Source organism: Sesamum indicum, linkage group LG15 (genome assembly GCF_000512975.1).
Source record: "Sesamum indicum cultivar Zhongzhi No. 13 linkage group LG15, S_indicum_v1.0, whole genome shotgun sequence".
NCBI classification, from domain to species: Eukaryota; Viridiplantae; Streptophyta; class Magnoliopsida; order Lamiales; family Pedaliaceae; genus Sesamum; species Sesamum indicum.
Window position 1 is genome coordinate 8,593,703 of NC_026159.1, and position 20,666 is coordinate 8,614,368.

Below are 20,666 nucleotides of genomic sequence, written 5' to 3' on the forward strand. Positions count from 1 at the left end.
TAACTTATTATAGACCAAGTAATTTGTCGATTAAAAATCCAAAAATTAAAGACTTATTTAATTCAAAAAATAATTTGTGAATAATCATTATGATTTTAGAATTATAAAATCAATTCATTATGAATCCACTTATGAAATAAATGGTCTTATTCTAAGTTTATTTTTCATAAATAATTGATTCTAACATAAACTTATTTAAATTTCTTGTTTCTAATTGAACTTTATTTTCATTGAACTTGAGCGTGGTATTGACATATAAAATTATATTGTCTATTCAATTTAATATTTCTAATCATAACAGAAAATTTAGAAAAAATAAAATAAAACATCTCAAGTTACTCATACTTTTATAATATCTTATTCTAAAATTTAAATTATATTGAATTAATAGGAAATCCTCCCACGGATTGCTTCTCCTAATTATATGGCCTTATATATATATTCTTCCTATTCCATATTAAGATTTTCACTAATTTTATTTAATTATTTATAAATAAAACATGTTATTACGATAGAACTCTTTATTCGAACTTATTTTTATTACAATTCTTTCTCAATTCAACTATATATGTAAGTAAACAATAACTATTATTTAAAAATTAATTACAAAACTATTTATTCGTACGTATACATCAATTTATAATCTACTATTACGTCAGAAAGGCATATCTGGCGCCACTAAAAAAAAAGAAAAAAACATAAAACATAGGAAATCATCTGACTTTCTTGTAATAACAATAGACTAATGAACTCCTGAACTAACAGTGTTTAGCGGTTTTAGTGCAGTAACAGCGAAGACGGAACCCTCGGCATCTACCACCGGTGAATCCCTCTGTTTTGCACACTGAAACACACTTGGGGTCCTTTAAGCAGAAGCCTTTGAATTTGTTGCTCTTTGCTATGCAAAGTTTTGGTTCTGCCTTAGCTTCCACATGTGGAATTGTGACATCTGTATTCAACAAGACAAAATGCTGTTAGATAGAACTAGTAATTTGCGGCGCACTGTGTGTGTGCAATTTTTATAAATAATATTAAAAATAAAATATGTATAAAATTTTATTGTTTAATAAATTTGTATATAAAATAATAAGTTAATTTATAAAAGAGAGTGATAAAAGAACGATGAATGAATTTGTTTTTTTTATCAAAAAATAATGGGAGAATGGGAAGTTAGAAAAATAAAATAAAATGTAAAAAGAAAAACAGATCAAAAAATGAAGAAACACCAAAGAGGTGATCTTCCTTACTATATAGTATAGATTTTCGTATCAAAAAGTAACAACATAAATAATTAGGGTAAATTACATTGACACCCCCGAAGGTTAGGTCAAAATATACAAACATCCAATACTTTTTTATAAATTATAGCTACACCCCCTGAGATTATAATTGTAATTACAACTACACCATTTATTTAAATACTAAACTTACATCAATACTCTCTGAAAAGGTTACACTTACATCCTCTGTGGTTGTAGCTGTAATTTTATAAAATATAGGAGTGTTTATGTAATATTGATTAACCTCAGAAGGTGTCAATGTAATACCCTAATAATTATAACATATTGCTTCAAAAATAATTCAATATTGTCCATTCAAATTCATTCCAAATACTTGTTTTGTAGTTAAAAGATCTATTAGTTTCATTTGTGGAAAATTTTTAGTGTCATTGTCTAAATACGAAATTTAGGAACAAACAATGAACATTATATAGATCTCATTCCTCAAAGCATGTTTATGCAAATACAAATAAATAGTGAAAAATGCAAGCAACCCCCTTGTAATATTGCAAATGAGCAAATTACCACTTTATAAAAAAATAAATAGCGATTTACCTCCTTATATTTTCTAAAATATAACAATTTACCTCCCCTATGATTTTTAAAAATGAAGCAATTTTTCCTCCCTATATAAGGAGGTAAATTGCTTCATTTTAAAAAGTACAAAAGGGTAAATTGCTATTACTTTTTTTTTATAAAAGAGTAATGTGCTCATTTTCAATATCATAGGAGGTAAATTGCTATTCCCCTAAATAAATATACTCGTATAAAAATATAATAAAATTACAACATTTTTGCTATTCAATAGAAAGGGTACTTACGAGCAATCATGATAATCAATAACATGAAAAAAACGCCAAATGCCTTCTTATTCTCCATAATAGTGAATGCAATGAGCCAAGATTTTATTATGAAAATGCTTTCTTATTCTATGAAAAGTTGTACTTCACATAAAGTATAAATAGGTGAGAAAATGAAATGAGTAAATAACGCTTTTTCACCTATTTCTTTTCTAAAAATTGTCGAACTTTACTCCACGCCAGACATCTTCACCAGAATCTCAGTTATTTGTTATGCTCAGAAACCGAGACTTAATAGAAGACCACGATTGTTGGGATCATTGAACTGAACTAAAGAGACATAAAGAAAATATAATATATAGATATATATAGTTTATTTAATGAAGTAAAATAAAACAAAAAAATAAATAAAATAGATGTTTTGGTTTTGTAAGAATTTGTTATTTTATTTTATTATGAATTAATTAAGAAGTTACTTTACATGGCTCTCAAAGAGAAATAAAAAAATTTATGCTTTTTCCAAATATATATAATTATATATAACATAAGAAGCAACTTTTGCTAAGAATCGATCTAAATGGCCCTACGGGTCTTCGGTCTCATCAGACTCGCTAATACTTGGAATCTTGATTCCAAGTTGGATAGCTTCAGTTAAAATATGAGGAGCTGAGGGACTATGCCTTGGAGGGTCCACAGCCAAGAGAAGAGCCTGGTAGTTTTTCGTCCTCTCGAGGCTAGTTTGTCTAGCAGTTGCTTGGTCCCTCTTTTGAGGTTCGAGCTCTCTCGATGGTGCCTCGTTAGGGGGTAGTGTGGGTAGTTCGTCTTCTGATAAGGAAAGCCTACTTTTCCACTTCCTCAAGATAGTCGTCATCTTGCCAGTCCAGCTACCTTTACTCTCTATTTTCTGGGCCTAAATTTGCCCCAGGGCCTCTAAGAGGATAGCAAGGAGGTCGTGGAGGGCCTGCATGCTCCATTATATATTGGACCACCGCTCTTGATGCAGCTTGTGCTAAGGCATCTTCGATCATCTGCCGAAGGCTTCATGCGTAAGCTAAAGCATAGGGGGAGGAGGAGCTCCTCCTGCTCCTCAGGTCTTTGGTTGTCCTCACCCCTTCTAGGGCTAAATGGTTGTTGGACTTCTTCTTGAGTGCATGCTCGGAGATCCCTTCAAGCTCTCCTTGGCCCCCGTTCCGTGCTCTTAACCTAGTGTTCATCTTCGAATGTCGAATCACAATGTTCCCATAGATGGCACCAAGTTGATGTCGTCAAAAAGCGAGATCCCCTGAATTTGTATTGTAGGGGCACAATTCAACATGATTTACACTAAAGTTTGATATAAGTTATTCACTTCCCCTTCTAATGAGAAAATGAGGGGGTATTTATACTAATACCAATGTATGTTATTTAAGGTATGTATCGGTAAAGTGCTACTTTAACCCTCACCTACCCCTTATTATATTGCTATGATCATTGATCGAGATTATTCTAATAATTTGTTGTACCACATCAATTTGATAAATTTGACTTGAACCTTCCTTTTCAAGAATATCATCTTTATCTTATTCTCCATCATAATTAAAACTGCCTCTAGTGTTAGATTTAACGCACAGGAAAAGCCTAGAAATTTATGAATTTATTTTAATCCAAAAATATTAAATTAACGCCCCCAATTCATTTATATCGAATAGATTTCCTAAACTTCAATATGGATGTTTGTACATTAAGTTTGAAAGATTATTATTTCGTTGATTATTGAGGAGGTTATTATATCCTATTATTATTTTTTTGGGAAAGGTAAATTTCATAAATGGAAAAAAAAGGTATAATGCAACAGTGCTCGTATGATATATTATCCCCCGACATGTCAAGGGATACGTCATAATCTATAAAGTGCACTAGAGCTAACAGAGCTAGGAAGATTTTTGCTAAGAATTCGTAATTTGACATCCTCTATGATTAAGCTAGCTAACGTAGTCGGCGGCCTCGAAGTGTGCTCGAACCGTCTCATGTTGCGTTCCCTCCAAATGTGGTAAATGGATACCCCAAGTAGCGCATGGTATGCCATGTTAATAATGTGTTTGCCCCTCCACTTCTTAGAAGCCCATTCAATATCCATCTGCCATTGTCCGTTAGGCCAAAGAAATCGAATAGTTTATCTGATAATAGTCAAACAACGTATACTATACTGATAATGAAAGAACAAATGCGTGTGTGTCTTCAAGTTGTCCTCAGTACATAGGACGCATCCTCCTAAATATGATAACCATTGCTTGTCCGTCGTAGCAAGCTTTTCCTGAATAGCGAGCCAGAGAATGAACATGTGCCGAGGAATTTTTAGAGGTCCAGAAAATAGTGAATACCAGCCTACTTTTGGACCTGGGAGATCAAATAAGCGATAGAGATAAAATTGAGTAAGTAAATCCTATTATTATTGGTAAAGGGAATTTGTGTTAGTTAATGGATTCTTTGGGGGGGGGGGGTAATTGAAAATTCTTTTTATTTTTAGGAATAATTGATGAGGGGTGGCACATAGGTGTAAAATATAATTAAACTAAAATATATATGCAAACATTAAAGAATATTTAGGTAATTACATCTTCTAATATTTTTATACGATGTAAATATGTCTCATAATTTAGAATATAACTTTAAGAAAAAGCCATTGTTTTTATAGACGAGACTAAAATTTTAGCTATAATTAAAAGTCATGATAATTGTTTTAACTAGAGATAAAATTTTGATAAATATTAATGAAACCATGCTTAAAATTTAAATTTTTGCATTCGATCATTATAGTTTATATTAATTTACCATAATTTTCAAGCCGTGGTATTTTATAATATAGGAAATACTCCATTATTTACACCTAAATCTGCAAATAAATAGACTAATTGGTTATAAAATCCTGCAACGTAATAGTTATTATGCAAGAAACTTAATTATCTCATTCAAATTCATCACATATTTTGGCCAAAACCTAAAGTAAATTGCAGTAAGTTCTTGGGGCCAATGCTAATCCATGCATTTCTTACAAACCTCTCCACCTGGAATTTGTTGTTGCACCAAAACGCTGAATAAGATCAAAATTTCTCAGACAATAATTGGCCTTCATACAACAAAGCTTCAAGTATAACTAGAGTCATATGAAGTTAACCTAATAGGTCCTCCTCATACCTACCCTAACTACATCCTATCAAAATCAAAGACTCTTCATCACATTCCCATCTATAAATATGTGCCTAAAACTTCGATTTTGAAACAACACACAACGGAAATCGCCTCTTTCAACTCAATAATCAAACCAACCAATCATCAAGAAATCAAGCAATGGCAGCCTTCAACTTTCACTTTGTTGTATGTTTAATTTTGGCCGTCTCACTTTCAAGCAGCATCCATTCAACTTGGGCGGCCCGCCATCTATTACAATCTTCTCAACCAGCGCAGCCAACCTTGCCAACAATTCCACCACTACCTAAGGCGACACTGCCGCCTCTGCCTGCAATGCCAAACTTGCCCACCGCCACACTTCCACCACTACCAAGCACGCCTCTCCCAACTCTGCCGACTAATCCATCTCTACCAAAGCCCACATTGCCACCATTGCCTACCTCCATGCCCGCCATCCCAAACTTTACGTTGCCTCCATTGCCGGCCTCTTCATTGCCCAAAATGCCTTCTATTCCAACTATCCCAACCACAATGCCTTCTTTCCCATTCCTCTCCCCACCTCCCTCAAACTAGTTCTTCACATGAGATGCCAGGATACTATTCCATTCTCCATTTTCATTCATTAATGATTTCGCATTTATATTTTCTTCGTGTTTTCTACTATATTTCTATCCAGAATTGTGTTGGTAATAGTTTTATTACTTTGCATTGAATCATATCTATTGTAATGCCTCGACGTATTTGTGTTGTAATCTTTATTGTTTTATATGTCGTCTCTACTGGTGCAATTAGATCTATTTACGAAATTCATGATTACTTTTTCGATTGTTTTTTCTAGTAGAATCGGTGATCAAACAACTATAACACTTTCCTTGGAAGATTGTGTTTCTAAAGAAACTTATAGTGACTAAGGTTATTCATTTATCACAATTTGATGTTCATGATCACGATTATAATTAATTCTAAATACTGTTGTCAGCAAAAAGAAATTACATAAATTTTTATTTTTGTTCTTCATTTAATATTCTCATATATATTATCTGTGCATATAAGGGAAAGTATATTTTCTTGATATATATTCAAGCTGTTCATGGCATCAGAAATAAATTAACAGCTATTATATGTTGTATTATGATATAATAATACAATATTTTATAAAGTTATTTTATCCAAACATTTTAAAAACTTATTTTTAAAATAAAATCCAACATTTTGTAAGCTCCTAAAACATCTTATAAGATGTAGAAACTTATAAAATGTCTTAAAACGGTCTAGCCAAACACCCTCTAAATTATTTTCGAATGGTTCAAAAATCTCTCTTTGTCAAGTTTATCTAGTTTGAAACAAAATAGCATTTTATTCTTATAATAAGTCTTATTTAAAAATTTTCAATTGGTGGATGTTCCGATGGTTACACGTTGTTGGATGTTCAATGGACTTACTATGGCAGTATATGCAGAATATTGTTGCAAAATCCATCACAACAGAGTGACAAAACTTTCCGACATTGATTGTCGTAAAATCTGTCGCAAATGGTGGAAAGAACTTGATGGGAGAAATTGCTGTCGTAATCTCTGGCAAAATATGTCACGAATGGCGCTTTGCCAAATTTTTGCAACAAAAGTTGTGACAAATAGCATATGTTGCAAATTTGTGACGGTATTATTGAGACCTTGGGACAAATTGGCAATGGATACACAAAAAGGTGCTTGCAGTGCAAAATCGGTCGCATGCTAAGACTCGTGCGTATAATTTTAAAGATGAATTTATATAGCTGAATGAATATAATCTTTTACCAAAAAACAAAGTTTAAGTTAAATATATGAAATTAATATATTTTATAGAAAAAAATATTACTAAAATCAATATTCAAGATAATTTACGATAATATTAATTTAATTTTTATCCTGAAGGCCTCATTTACATATGGATGTTAGACATGATATCACAAGTTATCAGGCCCAATTTCTTGTTTAATTTAAAAATAGTTTTGCCCATTACAAGAGCATAGGGTTGGGTTGTGATATTACTCTTTACCATTTAGCTGGTGCTAAATTTAGCATGGATCCACAGATGGTGATATAAAATTTTGAAGGTCCAAATTGTCCTCGTCAACTTATTTATTGTCCTGAAAATACCCTCATATTTCAACATATTTACCCAACATTCTTGTCACGTAAATTATTCCAAGATAGAGTTTTTGACAAAAGAAACATCCAAATCTAAAAGTCTCCATCTTTATAAAAGAGAAATAGCGCCCTAGTTCAAGCCTTGTCGAATGCGGCTATTTTGAAGAAATGCACAAACTCTTTATTTAAAATCCATTTTACTTTTGAAAAAAATGTTTCCCCATAGTTTTCTATTTCTTTTTTTTTTTTGTTCTATTGGTCTGTTTATATATTAAAAAAATCGGCAAGGGAGGTGGAGGGGCTTGAGGCGGCTGTGTTGGGCGGGGGATGAGGAGGACTAGTGGGAAAGAGGGCGGTGTTAGGCCAATGGGGAAGGGGTTGGCGTCTCGTCGTTGGCAGACAAGAACGGGGAGTACAAGCTAGCGCAACGGAGGGGGGGGAAACGAGAAAGATGAGCGCGAGCTAGCGCGGCGTCACCGATAAGTAGAGAAAGGGCAAGGGAGGTGAGGGCAGGGAAGTTAGTAGTGGGTGCAATCTTTTACAAGGAGGGAAGAAGATAAGGCGGAAAAATAATCAAATTATTTGATATTTGATTGAAATTAATCGATAAAAATTCGTTTGAACTCGATTTATTAAATTCAACAAACCAAACTTGAACAAAAAGTTTTGTTCAGTAAACTTTTGAGCTCGGTTCAAGCTCGATTCGATTAGTGCAAAAATAGTAAAATATACTTAAAAATATCAAATTACTCGAGCTCGACCCGAGTTTGATCCAATTAAAGCTCGTTTGAGCTCGACTAGAATAATAATCAAATCAAACTCGAACATAATTTTTAAGCTTGATAATAATTTAAACAAGTTTGAGCAATAATGTGTTCGGTCCGATTCGAACCATTTACACCCTTGAACAAGATGATGTTTGGCAGCAACTTATTTTGTTTTTAAGTACATATAATAATTTAATATAATATAAGTAATCAATTATGATTAAGTAATTAACTAAAATTTCTAAATATCCATAAACTTATTTTAAATTTTATTTTACTAATTATACTAAGGATTTATAATAAATTTAAATATATATTAAATAATACTATTATTAGATATACATTTTATATTATTATATATTTGTAAATATTTTTTATGAAGATGAATATAGTGGTGGGGGAAAAATGATATAGATATAATATATATATATATAAAAATTTCAAACATTTTTATATTTTATGATCTGACCACTGTGACATAAATATGTTTGTCTTACTATAAGTAATTTTGTCAATTACACATTTTATCCTTTATAACAACTACAAAAATAAACACATCATTAAATTTTCACATATAATCACTCTATAATTCACACAAAATAAATAAATTATTAAAAGTATCATCTTATCACCCAATACTAATCATGAAATTATCTAACCCCCTTTTAATCCCATCCAAAATAGTAAAGAAGACTTAAAAGTAATAATATCACAAGAACAACTCTGTCTAAAACACGTTGATGACTTCATAGCAAATAGCATAGACAAATACAGATAGATGTCAAGTCTAAATAACTATAGATAGATCATATATATAATATATAAACATAGATAAACTTAAACTTAATTGATGTCATATCTGGAGTGAGCTAATAAAGTGCCGTTCACTGTAAACACATCACTTTCTTGTGCAGTCCTGTGATAATGCAGTCATATGATAATGGTGTTAAAGCAATGGAGCTCTGCTGATCACAGGAGAGATTGAGTGATTACTTATTTCAGAAATACTATTTTAGAAGAGAAAAAGCTCTTGATGAATCTAGCAGATACTGTAACAAGTCTAATGCCACAGTAGTAGAGGCAGTCGCCTGCATACATGAATCGGTAATCATAAACATTTCAACAGATTCAGATAGTCCCAAGCGAAGATCGGAAAAAGGGGCCCGAGGGCTTTTATAGATATTAGGCAATTATGACCAGTTGCTGAAATACAAATTGCTTCGAATGATGTACAATCTGCAACTTACCCACAACTCAAACGCCAAAAAAATTGTTTGAGTTGCTCTCGCTGGCTGTTCCCCTTTACGGCGAACATAATGATATCCAAAGTTAGTAGAATGTGCTGTGCTCTTATCTACCTCTAAAGTGGCTAAAGTTAACTACTTTTAAGCAGTCTTAGTATACATGGGAAGTACCTTATCCTGTTCCATACGTTCCCCTGAAGATTCAAAAAAGATCCATGAGGTTCAACTGTTACCAATCCTCCTCCGTGAACCCCGATTTAATTTCTGATGGCCTCAAACCAAAAGCTGGGATTTATACACCATGATGGTCATCAGTAGCAGTTTTCTTCTCTATTTGCAAGGTACTTGAATATGACAACATCAAAGAGATGTCTGAGGTCAAGAACAGATGTCATGGGTGGTGCCAACTAGACCCGAATAAATAGCCAGATATGTCCTCTGCACTAGAGTCCTTGGTGCTATCTGTGCTGTATGAGCCAGCATCTGATGCACTGAAAATGGAAGAACTGTCGCTTGATGAATCCACTATAGGATTTCTATGCTTTGAGTGAAATTCCAAACTCTCAGCATCCACCACATGGTTGCGAGACGTCCAATCATAGTGCTTATCAGATCCTTGACGCGTAATGGTGCTCCCGGTATTCCGAGGAGAGGAGGTTGGTTTTGTCTTTGAATTTTTCTTCTTGGCCCCATTACTCGAAGAAATGGCTTCCATGTTTCTCGTAATTTTCCCATCGAAATACACACTGCTGTTCCTAACAAAAAATGCTCCTCGCGGAGTTTGCCTAGAAGGATAGGCACTTTAATTCAAAAGATTTCTAAAGAAACCAGAAGGTCCTTCAGATGATATTCCCAAGTAAAATTACCTTGCATAGAAGAGAATGTATGCTTCTACAGATAAGACAGTCTCCAGGTCCACACGGCTTACCTACATGAATGAAGACATGCTCAGTTATCTTATCATGCGAATAAAGAATCAGTCGGTTTCCATAATAATCAAAGTGGCAGGACAAGTGGAGAAAACATTTCTTTGTTACAATACAATCAGTTGCAAATTGCAGTAGACCAGAATATACTTTAAGCCAGTTCAGCCAAATAAGCCTCCTCCCCGATCACAGGTTGTGCGTGGAACCAATTACAACAGGATCCCCATAGTTCCATATTCTTGACACCAGAGGGAAGTAGGGCATAATACACAAAGACAATAAAATACAAAGAGGGAAAAGAGAAGGGGAAGGTGCTAACCAATCAGAACATTTATGACTTATCTCCACCATCCTCATTCACTCTCCATTCCCTACAGCTTAGTTTCACAGCTACTTATGATCTTATCAATGGTGGCACAGCAGCAGCACTATTACCATTATATGTTCACCTAATTTGTTGTATTAGTATGGCAGCTCATCATGTCATCAAACGCCCTACAATATGCATACACTTAATCTATGCAAAAGAAATGTATTTATCCAACTGCATGCTTCCCACATTTACTACACTCTTCAAGTTCACCTCTAAAGAGGAATCATTCAGCCAGTGAAAAGCACTATTCCACTATCGATACTACAGGTAAGACAAACCAATCAGCAGACTTTGGAATCAGCAAGATTAGAACATGGCTCTTAATGAGAAAGGATCATTCTGAACAGTGCAGAAGATAAGAACTATAATAAGTGGAAAACTGAAAATGCTCATTCTGAATTCCAAAGGGGAAGGTGAATGAGAGATTAATATAGCATGGAGGTGGTAAATTAAGGAGGTGGAGAGAGGAAGAAGATGACAGAGAGGAGCAGCTGAGGTAAAGAATATGCCTCTATAACAATCTATGAAGTGCAAGGTAGGGACTCGTTCTCTTCTGTTACCAATCTCATTCACTAATAGTTTGGACTGTGCTAATCAAGAACCAGTTATAGTCAAGTTTGTTGTTATCACATCAGAAAAAGGCATAAATCTAATTTTTTAAAGGCCTATTGCCTGCTGATCTTTACATCATCGACTTATGTCTTAGCCACTCACCCTGCTTCTGCCACGAATGTGTACTTGAGAACAGAACTCAAAACTCTAAGTTCACGTCAGAATATTACAAAAACAATACTCATCATGGAATAACCTGGAGCAAGAAAAGCAGTTACAATATGTGCTTAACATTATGCATACCCTGCTGTCATCAATTCGAAACCAATCTCCTTGGAAATCTTTGACATAACTAACATAGTGACCACTGTAAGCAGCATTCATTGCACCCAAGTGAACCACCACGGCATAGAGATCATATACAGGGTATTTGTCGTTCATCCCACTCATATAAGGAGCAAGGTTCAGAACCTCAGGAAACTGAACTATCTTATTCAGCTTTTCTAAGTTGCCTGACTGCAAACACAAATTGCAGTGTAAGATTTAGAAATCATGAATATGCTGATGAATATGCTGCAAAATAAAGATGAATTACCCGAAATCGCTTCAGAACAATTGTAAGAATATTAGGAGCTTCAAGTACAGTCAATTTCTTCTTAGCTTTCTCATAAGATTTGCATCTGCAAAACATACCAGTAGCATAGAACTAAATTAAAGATCACCAGCAAATGAATAGGTTAATCAGACTTTATGCAATTTGACTCATTGATTGCTAAAGTTTTGCATCATCAGGCAACATTCCAGTTTTACTTCCCCTAATTTCCATTCATTACAAAATCTCAAGAAAGAGAAACACGAAAGAGACAAAATGTTGTTGTCTTCAATCTTACTCTGCTTCTGCATGGTCAACCAGAAAGGTGAGACAGATAAGTTTCTGTGGTCACTTTTTGGGGGTGTCAGAAAATGTGAAATTACCGCAATAAAAGGATAAATGGGCATACTTCTATAATAATTCTCCAAAAAACAATTCTATATAAATATGGAGAACACATCATCAGCCTGTGGGTTTTACTATACAATTTACAAACTCAAATTGCATGAAAATAACATCTACATGATGAAAAATCTTAAGAAAAGAGAGAATGGTCAGAATCATGTTGATTTTCGATGCCACCAGATACATTAGAAAACACAGTTTCAAACAAAAGTATGATGAAGTTGCAAGAACCCTCAAGAAACTAACTCCTAGGTAGAAAAATGAACAGACCTGCTGCACTTATACTTATCATCTCCACCAAGTGTTTCAGAGGTTGTGAACTGTTTAAGAGCCTCTTCAAGTGTATATATATTCCCGTCAATTTCAACAGTAAGATCCATCATTCGGTCACATCGTTCAGATCTTCCTAAACACTTCATGCACTGAATCTGGTAACTCATAAAACAGTAGTTAGCAAAAACCATGACAACATATACTACTATTATAAACCAGATCAACTAATAAAATCAAAAGATTAAACACCAATAGGACAAGATTCCAGATGCTTCAACATGAAGACAGACCTTGGATCGAAGAAAACCACCAAAAGTCAGGCCGATAAGGGTTGAATCCTCAGCCAATGAACCTGAAACACCAGCTTCCTCAAGACATACAGATTGCATCTTGTCTACAACGTTTCTGTTAGAAGATAAACATGACCACTCAGCTTGTTTATTACAATTCAAACCAAAACCAAACTTCCAACATTTACTAGCCTCAAAAACTCATGCGCATCTTCTTCTCTTCCAATCGGCTGTATTTGAGAAAGTAGTCCAACTGGAGATAAAGGAGAATTCATTTCTTGTCCCTTCTGAATCAGATGTTCAAACTTGCAGATAAAGCACCAATCCCTTTTCCGACCTGAACCATTTAACAAAAGCAGGTGTAAGAAACAAGACTATAAAATCTACACAATTTAACATCCAGCAAGGAATCATAAAGTGGTACTTGCATGTTTTTGAGTGCAACCCTTGGAGAAGATAAGAAGAAATTGGCCGGGTAAAAGTCAGACACTGCAGCACAGCATTGGCATAACAGCTGCAAGAAGATTAAACATAAGTCACGCTATGAGTAACAAGAAGTATTGCCGCGCACTGGCAGAGATCAAAAGAAAGAGAATCTGTATTTAGAAACTAATAACTTAAATAAAAGTAGAACATTTTTTGCCGCATAATAAATCCCAGTGTACACAGTGCACAAAATATGGCCATTTTCAACCATTTCTATCCAACTGTTCTTGCCCTAATCTTTCTGCAGCTCAATGCATTTTCTCAAGAGTATGTATTCTAGCAAGCTCTTCATCAAATATCACAAAGAATAACATCATATGGTTGTCTGAATTCTAGCATAGCCTTTACAATACATGTGAAAGCACCATATTGTCTATATAAAGAACCCTTCAATACAAGCCAACTTTTACAGGAAATACAATGTTCTGACACACTCCAACAACAAAAATAGAAAAGCTTCGTTTCTTGAGATGGTATTTTAAACGAGTTTGATGTTTTGAAACCTCACAACTACTGAGAACAAGAACAGGACTATGGTGAATTGCCTGGTGGAGAAACACTTGGAACTAAGATATTAGGATGCTGAAAAGCTACACGCCTGCATATGGTAACTTGAAATGAATCATGAAGACGAACCAACAATATGGCACAAATTGTGTGCTCAAATGTTCTACCCGTCGAAGGTTTAAAAGTAGGAAAAACAAAATCAAATCATTGTCTCCCGCAGACTTCAAGAGATCAAGAAAAGTTCAAATTATCACAAAAACAATTGAAAAATCAACACAAAATCATTAAGACAATTAAAGATTTAATCTGTTGCCTTAATTCACAGTGCACGTGCACGCATGCATAGAGGAGAATATCAAAATTACGTTTGAAAGTTGGTAAATATATTAGCCATATTGGTGGGCATATCGAAGTCCATAGTGTATAAAATTGTCATATATAAACCTGTTTGGAAAATTTTCTCCAATTAACTAATTTATTGATGTAGGAAAAGTAGGAATACCTCTATAAACAAACAGTTTCTGTTGATCACAGATTCATGTGCCCACTCAGACATACACATACAATATGTGATATGACATATTCACATACTTGAGTACTTATAGCCCAAGAAGAGCAGCATCAAAAAGCAAAGTGATGAAACAAAGATGAGATTCAATTTAACCAACATTTAAACCCACCTATTTCCACAGTTGAGAAGGCCAAATGGATGAAGTTCCACATCATCACAAGCATACAATTGGATGAAAAGCTTAAACGGAAATATAACCTGTCAAGAGAAAACAGGACCTGTGAATAACATGACGAATAACTATACCGAATGCTAAAACCGAAAGATTTGACATTCAAGCTTAAAATGGGAAACGACCTTATGATTATAATTTCCGTCATAATTGTCCACCATATCAAATGTGAATGAGTTAGGCTGCTTTGGTGCTCTAAAATGTTGTACAAATTTCCGTACTGATGTTTTCAGACTTTTGCCAGTAGATTCTGATAGAATTCGAACACCTCCATCTGAAGAAATAGCATGAGTACTATCAACTTTTGTTGGAAGCTCCTGACAATTTCCAGAACTCCTAGATGTTGTTGATCTTGTTCCTTTACCATTGCATGTTTGAGATTTATTTTTCCAACATTCATTCATAGACAGCATCGTCAAAGATTTTGAGCATTCTGAGCTCAGTTCTACATTCGACAGTCGATGATTGCCTGAAGCCCTACGAGACACTGATGTTTCTACTTTACTAGTAGACGGCTGTGGTTGATTTTTCCAATCTTCATCTGAAGATGTTCTTACAGAAGTAGGAGATTGTGAATTCCTCAACTCAATTGCATGGAGTACAAACTCTTTCACTACAGCAGCTTCTCCATCCTGTTTATCTTTAGAGCTGGTTGACGTGACGCTTTCATCAGGTTTAGGAGCTAGCATCTTTTGAATCTTGTTACTGCAGGGTGGGTTATTTACAGAATAAACAGGGGGGAATGGTCTTGGTACATCGGCATCGTCAGAATCAGAGATCATTTGTGCTATACCAGAATCAATACCAACAGAGGGTGCTTTATCTGGGCTGATAGAAGTTCCTGACTCAACCACCTCACTGATAGAAGCATCAGAGGATGTTTCACTTTGTTCAGTGGAAGAAAAGAAGCAAGAGGTTGCGCTACTTGAAGATCCCAAATCATCAAGTTCTTGACTGGGATCAGAATGAATTTTACCTTCATCATTCAAATGCATCTCAGCATGATTTTCTGAAGATGTTTCCACCACACTCTGACTTTTCTTGCTAGCATCCAATGCAATTGATGGCCGACAGTCATCCTTATGACCTTGTCTCCAATGAATTATTTGGCACTTACCAGAACTAGAAAACAAAGAAATAAAAATAAATATGGAGAAAAAAAGGGAGAAATTAAAATAGAAACAAGAATTATTTTCTTAACCAAAAAAACAATTATTACTTAGATTAACCAACAAAACCATTTTAACTTTCATATCTCATTGACAAAACTCTTATTGGACATAGAAACAGCCCCTCATCCCTACATGAATTATGTACTCAAAAATGGCAGATTGCATGTGAACAATATAACAGGAAATGAAGTTCCAGTCAACAATAGCCTTCATAACTGCTATTCAATTGACACAAAGTTCATAGAGAACAAGAGTTATAAGCTCCCATCAAGAACAACACAGGATTTGGTATCACAACTCTAGCATCTATCTCACAGGTTATACTCAAAGCATCTCTTAGAAAATACATTTTCAATTATGACACTGTTGTTGAAGCTTAACATCCTAGAATGAATAAATAAAGACATTATAGACTTAGAGTAGATCCTTTTCACTTATTTAGCATAACCAAGCAAAACTACTGATAGGGCATTTTTTGCTCATGAGTTCTTCTAAGCATGATCCACCATCTACAACCATTTCTATCATTTGATACTATCCCTTCGATGGTCTTTGCTTCAGAGCATCCAGTTACCCTTTAACTACAAGCATATTTCATAAAGAAAGGGAAGACATATAGAAAATGCACATGGCCCACACCTCAATCAAAGACCACTCTTGGACCACCATTACATTTCTCATGCTGAAACACATTATTCTATGAGAACGTATTTTCAAACTAGTGAGAATATCACACCAGAAATAATAGCCCAAATTGGAGCAAAAGCCTAGCAAAATTTTCCAAGAGCATTTACTTTCACTGGTAAATCATAATTCTGAATGGACTTGGGTCTTCACCAACATAATGCAAAATTTTATAAATATCATCACAATGTAAACTTGAGCTGCTAGTCTGATTATCTCTACATGGAAGCACTCAGATGCACAAGCAATTACATGGTCACATAAAACGCTACATTGAGAAGCTGAATCAACCCTGAAGCTTTTTGGTCTAAAGAATGAGTCCATTGTAGCTTAGCATGTGCTAAGAGCATTGGAATGGATGCAATGCAGTAGCTATCATGTTACTGGTATGTTGTTTCATTTTTAAGGATCTGTTCACTTGGTGAAAATTGAAGGTAAATTTCTTGAATATGCAGTTCAACATGTTCTGCTTTAAGTTTTCAAAGGGATTTTGAATCTTGTCTATTGCTCGAGCATTTCAAACAAGTTAATTCACTTGATTACTAATCACCCCAGCCCCCCCTCTCCAGACCGTGCTGCAGTGCCTCTTAGAGATGGCAACGGGTTAGGTTTGGGGCGAGTTCACCAAAACCCGAGGCCCAACCCATCAAGAAATTCTTGAACCCGGGACCCGACGGGCTGGGCCCAGTAGACCCAATTTAAAATTTTAAAATATTAAAAAGTATATTCTTAAATAAGAAGACTACCATAACTTCATAAGCATGAGGCAATAATATTATTGAAAGGTTATGTATTACTTATATATACATTAAAACATCGAAAAACTATATTATTTTAATTTATAAAAATATTAATTGTATGTATTATATGTAAGTACGACTAAATGTACACATATTTTCGTATATGTATAAATATATTTGTATAAGTATGTATAAAATATACAAAAAAATGTCAAAAAACCAGGTTCATGTCCAAAACACAGAGACATGAGACCCCCCAGGTAGCGGACCCAGTTATAGCTTCAAAACCTGCCCCAAATGGGGCGGGCCTTGGTCCTTTCTAACCCAGACCCATTTGAGTCCTATTAAATGCTTATCTTACTTTGAATAACGCAACTAACTTATAAATCAGTAGAAAGTGCATTGTCATTAAAACAAACTATACAAACCCAGCATTTTGCACGTCATACGGATTGGAGCCGGAGCACCTGGCCTCAAACCCTTTTACATACATTAAGTACAAAGTGGGTACATAGGAAATTCATTACTTATGTCCAAATTAAAATTCTTTTTCTCTCCAACTATTATCTCTTAGCTTAAGGATGAGATATTACTCAAAATTTCTATAGGAGGAACCCTGTAGTAATTGGGTTTTTTTTTCCAATTAGGACCTTAGACTCTCAAGTACAGAAATCTGATACCTTAACCAACCCCACTGTGTACCTAACCTTTTTAGCAAAATTCACCTACCAAAGAAAGGACATCTGCAACCACCTACTATAGGCTATAAGGTTCTAGCATTTGCATACTCCTCCTTAAGATTGTAATTTTCAGAAAATACACATTCCTCTAGAATTACCTAGCTAAAGATTCTAATAAAATTTTGTTGAAAGACTAGCCCTACTCCAACACTTAAGTTTCTGAACTAATTGATAGTTATTTTTCATAAACCGTAAACTTATAAAGAAAATGAAATGAGTAAAATGAAATTATACTTCAATTTATCTTCAATGATACATAAAAAAGTATGCACCAAATTGTTTGTAGGTTTTGAACTTCATAATTTCATAAAAAATAGTTCATATTTTTCAAATGCATACTTTCACAGGAATATTGATGAAAGAGTCTAATTATTTTCATTTATAAGGACCAAAATAATCCAATTCCTACACTTATGAAAAAGAATATTTAGAAAAGGTTAAATGATTGTTATATCTATTATGCATATATCTGTATAATGGGGAATAGCAATATTCATTATTTGCATCAAGGAACTTGGTTGTAAACTCATCCTTGGTATCCATTAAAAAGTTGGCGTGTCAAATTGGTCCACTTAAAAGTATTAGGTTCCAATTGCTATAAATCAATCAGTTTAAAGGTTAGAAAATTTCTTTACACTTGTTTTTAACATGATTATATGGAAGTGTGAATCCCATCAGAGTCTAACTGAAAACGTTTTATTAGATTTTTGGATTTGTTTCCTGTCAAAGCCAAAATGAAAGTAATAAATTGTTGGACTTGGATGTATCTACCTGTCAGGCAAGGGAGATAGCTCTCACATTTCTATCTTTCTTGTAATCTTATAGCTAAGCCTCGCATCTTGCACGAAGAATCTCATCATCGTCACTCATCTCCCAGCAAGGATGTTTGGTATTCAAACAGATCAACATAATCATAATAGATTTTGTCCCCCACCCCCCTAATTGATCCCCATGAACTTCCTGAAATCAATGCAAGGAACCACCTGCCAACCAAAAATTCTTTCCTTCATCCTTTCACTACTATTATCCATAACATCTAACAAAAAATTGACAGAACGTATTGCCAATTCAACTATAGAATCCCTCATTCTCTCCCCCGCTTGCCCTATTTCAATTGAAATAAGTCTTCCAATCTTCAATCACCCACTGGCCCTATATCAACATCATTCGTCCTAAATTCGAGCATATTCTGAACCCCTTCCTTCACTCAAATGAACAAATTAGAATTTCGCACAAAATGATGGAGATTGTCCATTGGCCTATCTAAATTTTGAATCAGACAACAACTCAATCCTAAACTAAGTTCAAAATCATAAAAAGGTAAGTTCACATCAAAAGTTCAACAAGAACACGAATTAAGACGGTATCAAATCCAAAAATCACATAGTCACAACAACCCTTACCAGTATCTAACAGCTTTACACCGAGAGCACCTAGTAGTGGTGGGGCAACGACAAACAGCACAGTAATACTGCTTTTCAAGCTGCGGCAGCGGCTGCATAGGCGAGTTATACTCTTCAAAGGCCTGAAGCTTAGCAGTTTCCGCCTCTTCTCGCGATGCCACAGCCACCAACCTCAAAATCTCCTCCTTCTTCGCAGCCCCATTCCTCCACTTATAGCGGGCTACGAGGCCGAGAACCAGTAGAGCACATACAATTACTAGCATTGATTCTTGTCTATTCCAATCAAATTTAACCTGCGGCAATGATTAACACAGAGCTGAACAGAAACCCTAGGAACCGGAACTTCTTGTAATACATAGAGGTTAGTGGTACACGGTTAGGATTAGCGACGGCGGCGACCGCGGCAGACGGCGGTGGTGGAGGAGGAGGAGGGTAAAATTGGAAAGGGAAGCAGAGGAATTTGGCGAGTGGATTGTGAAATATACTCAAATGAAAAGAGAGAATATAAGAAAGTAACGTACAGATAGAGCTTAGAACCTGTTTGGTTGGGTCGGAATTTCACCCCAATTTTAGATTTTTCCTTTCCTTTTCTTAGTCTCTCTTTTTGTAAATTTTTGTTTCTTTATTTATTTAATACTAATAATTTGTGGCACATTCTATGTGTGTGTGCGCGCACAACTTTTTAATATTATTTAAAATAAAATATTTATTATTTGATTAAATGTATAAAATAATAAATTAATCTTAAATTTATAAAAAAGTGGACTTAAAAAAATGATATAATATAGAGATAAAAAGAAAGATGCATAAAAAAATTTAAAAAAAAATAATGATAAAAACAGTGAGAGAGTGGAAAGTTAGATAAATAAATTAAATATTAAAAAAATAAAATGACATATCAAAAAATATGAAACACCAAAAGAATGTTCTCTTTTAATAAAAAAAGTACTGATAACTCGAATATTCAAAATTATAAAACCTTATTATTTAAAGATAAATTGAAATTTATTTTTCACAATAATAAATTATAACGTAGAGGGTTTTTAGAATTTATTATAAAAAATATTAGTGTAATACTTCATGCTTCAAATTTTAGAATTTTGGAGTTAATATACTTACCATTATGAAATATTTTTATTTTTTTTACATTATTGTTACAAAAAAAATGTGTTTTTTATGTATATATACTATTATATCAAGCTAATCCTCCTGCGTAAATAATTCTGTGTGCCAAATCTAAAATTTCTAACAATTAATAATTTATTAATATCAATTCCGTGCGCTAAATGTGAAATTTCTAAATTATTTCACTTTTTATTATATAATTACATTATTTTCGATCCTTGATTTTATAAATTCCGTCCCTACTTTTCATATGTATCGAATGTACCC

General features: G+C 34.2%; 3 protein-coding genes across 3 annotated transcripts; all 3 read right to left on the reverse strand.

Moving 5' to 3' along the window:
* On the reverse strand, window positions 589-2,199 carry LOC105178256 (defensin Ec-AMP-D2-like). The gene is made up of 2 exons (XM_011101697.2): window positions 2,102-2,199; window positions 589-949 (listed from the first exon to the last, which is right to left on the reverse strand). The coding sequence occupies exons 1-2, from the start codon at window positions 2,157-2,159 to the stop codon at window positions 759-761; spliced, it is 249 nt and encodes an 82-aa protein (XP_011099999.1). The 5' UTR covers window positions 2,160-2,199; the 3' UTR covers window positions 589-758.
* LOC110013170 (uncharacterized PE-PGRS family protein PE_PGRS46-like) lies at window positions 5,475-9,574 on the reverse strand. The gene is made up of 2 exons (XM_020699152.1): window positions 9,560-9,574; window positions 5,475-5,817 (listed from the first exon to the last, which is right to left on the reverse strand). Exons 1-2 carry the CDS (start codon window positions 9,572-9,574, stop codon window positions 5,512-5,514), a joined length of 321 nt encoding a protein of 106 aa, XP_020554811.1. The 3' UTR covers window positions 5,475-5,511.
* Window positions 9,292-19,784, reverse strand: LOC105178257 (ubiquitin carboxyl-terminal hydrolase 17). The gene is made up of 11 exons (XM_011101699.2): window positions 19,275-19,784; window positions 14,661-15,657; window positions 14,473-14,561; window positions 13,228-13,313; window positions 12,992-13,136; window positions 12,800-12,914; window positions 12,507-12,664; window positions 11,835-11,919; window positions 11,543-11,755; window positions 10,255-10,316; window positions 9,292-10,173 (listed from the first exon to the last, which is right to left on the reverse strand). The coding sequence occupies exons 1-11, from the start codon at window positions 19,535-19,537 to the stop codon at window positions 9,780-9,782; spliced, it is 2,607 nt and encodes an 868-aa protein (XP_011100001.1). The 5' UTR covers window positions 19,538-19,784; the 3' UTR covers window positions 9,292-9,779.

Bases quoted from the DNA above. Each gene is read 5' to 3' on its own strand.
- LOC105178256 (XM_011101697.2), bottom strand. From the start codon at position 2,159: ATGGAGAATAAGAAGGCATTTGGCGTTTTTTTCATGTTATTGATTATC. The intron at 950-2,101 runs GTAAGTACCCTT...TGTTGAATACAG, and splicing joins ATTGATTATCATGATTGCTC to ATGTCACAATTCCACATGTG.
- LOC105178257 (XM_011101699.2), bottom strand. From the start codon at position 19,537: ATGCTAGTAATTGTATGTGCTCTACTGGTTCTCGGCCTCGTAGCCCGC. The intron at 13,314-14,472 runs GTGGGTTTAAAT...ATCTTCTTGCAG, and splicing joins CTTCTCAACTGTGGAAATAG to CTGTTATGCCAATGCTGTGC. The intron at 11,756-11,834 runs GTAATTCATCTT...TTGTGTTTGCAG, and splicing joins TTGTTCTGAAGCGATTTCGG to TCAGGCAACTTAGAAAAGCT.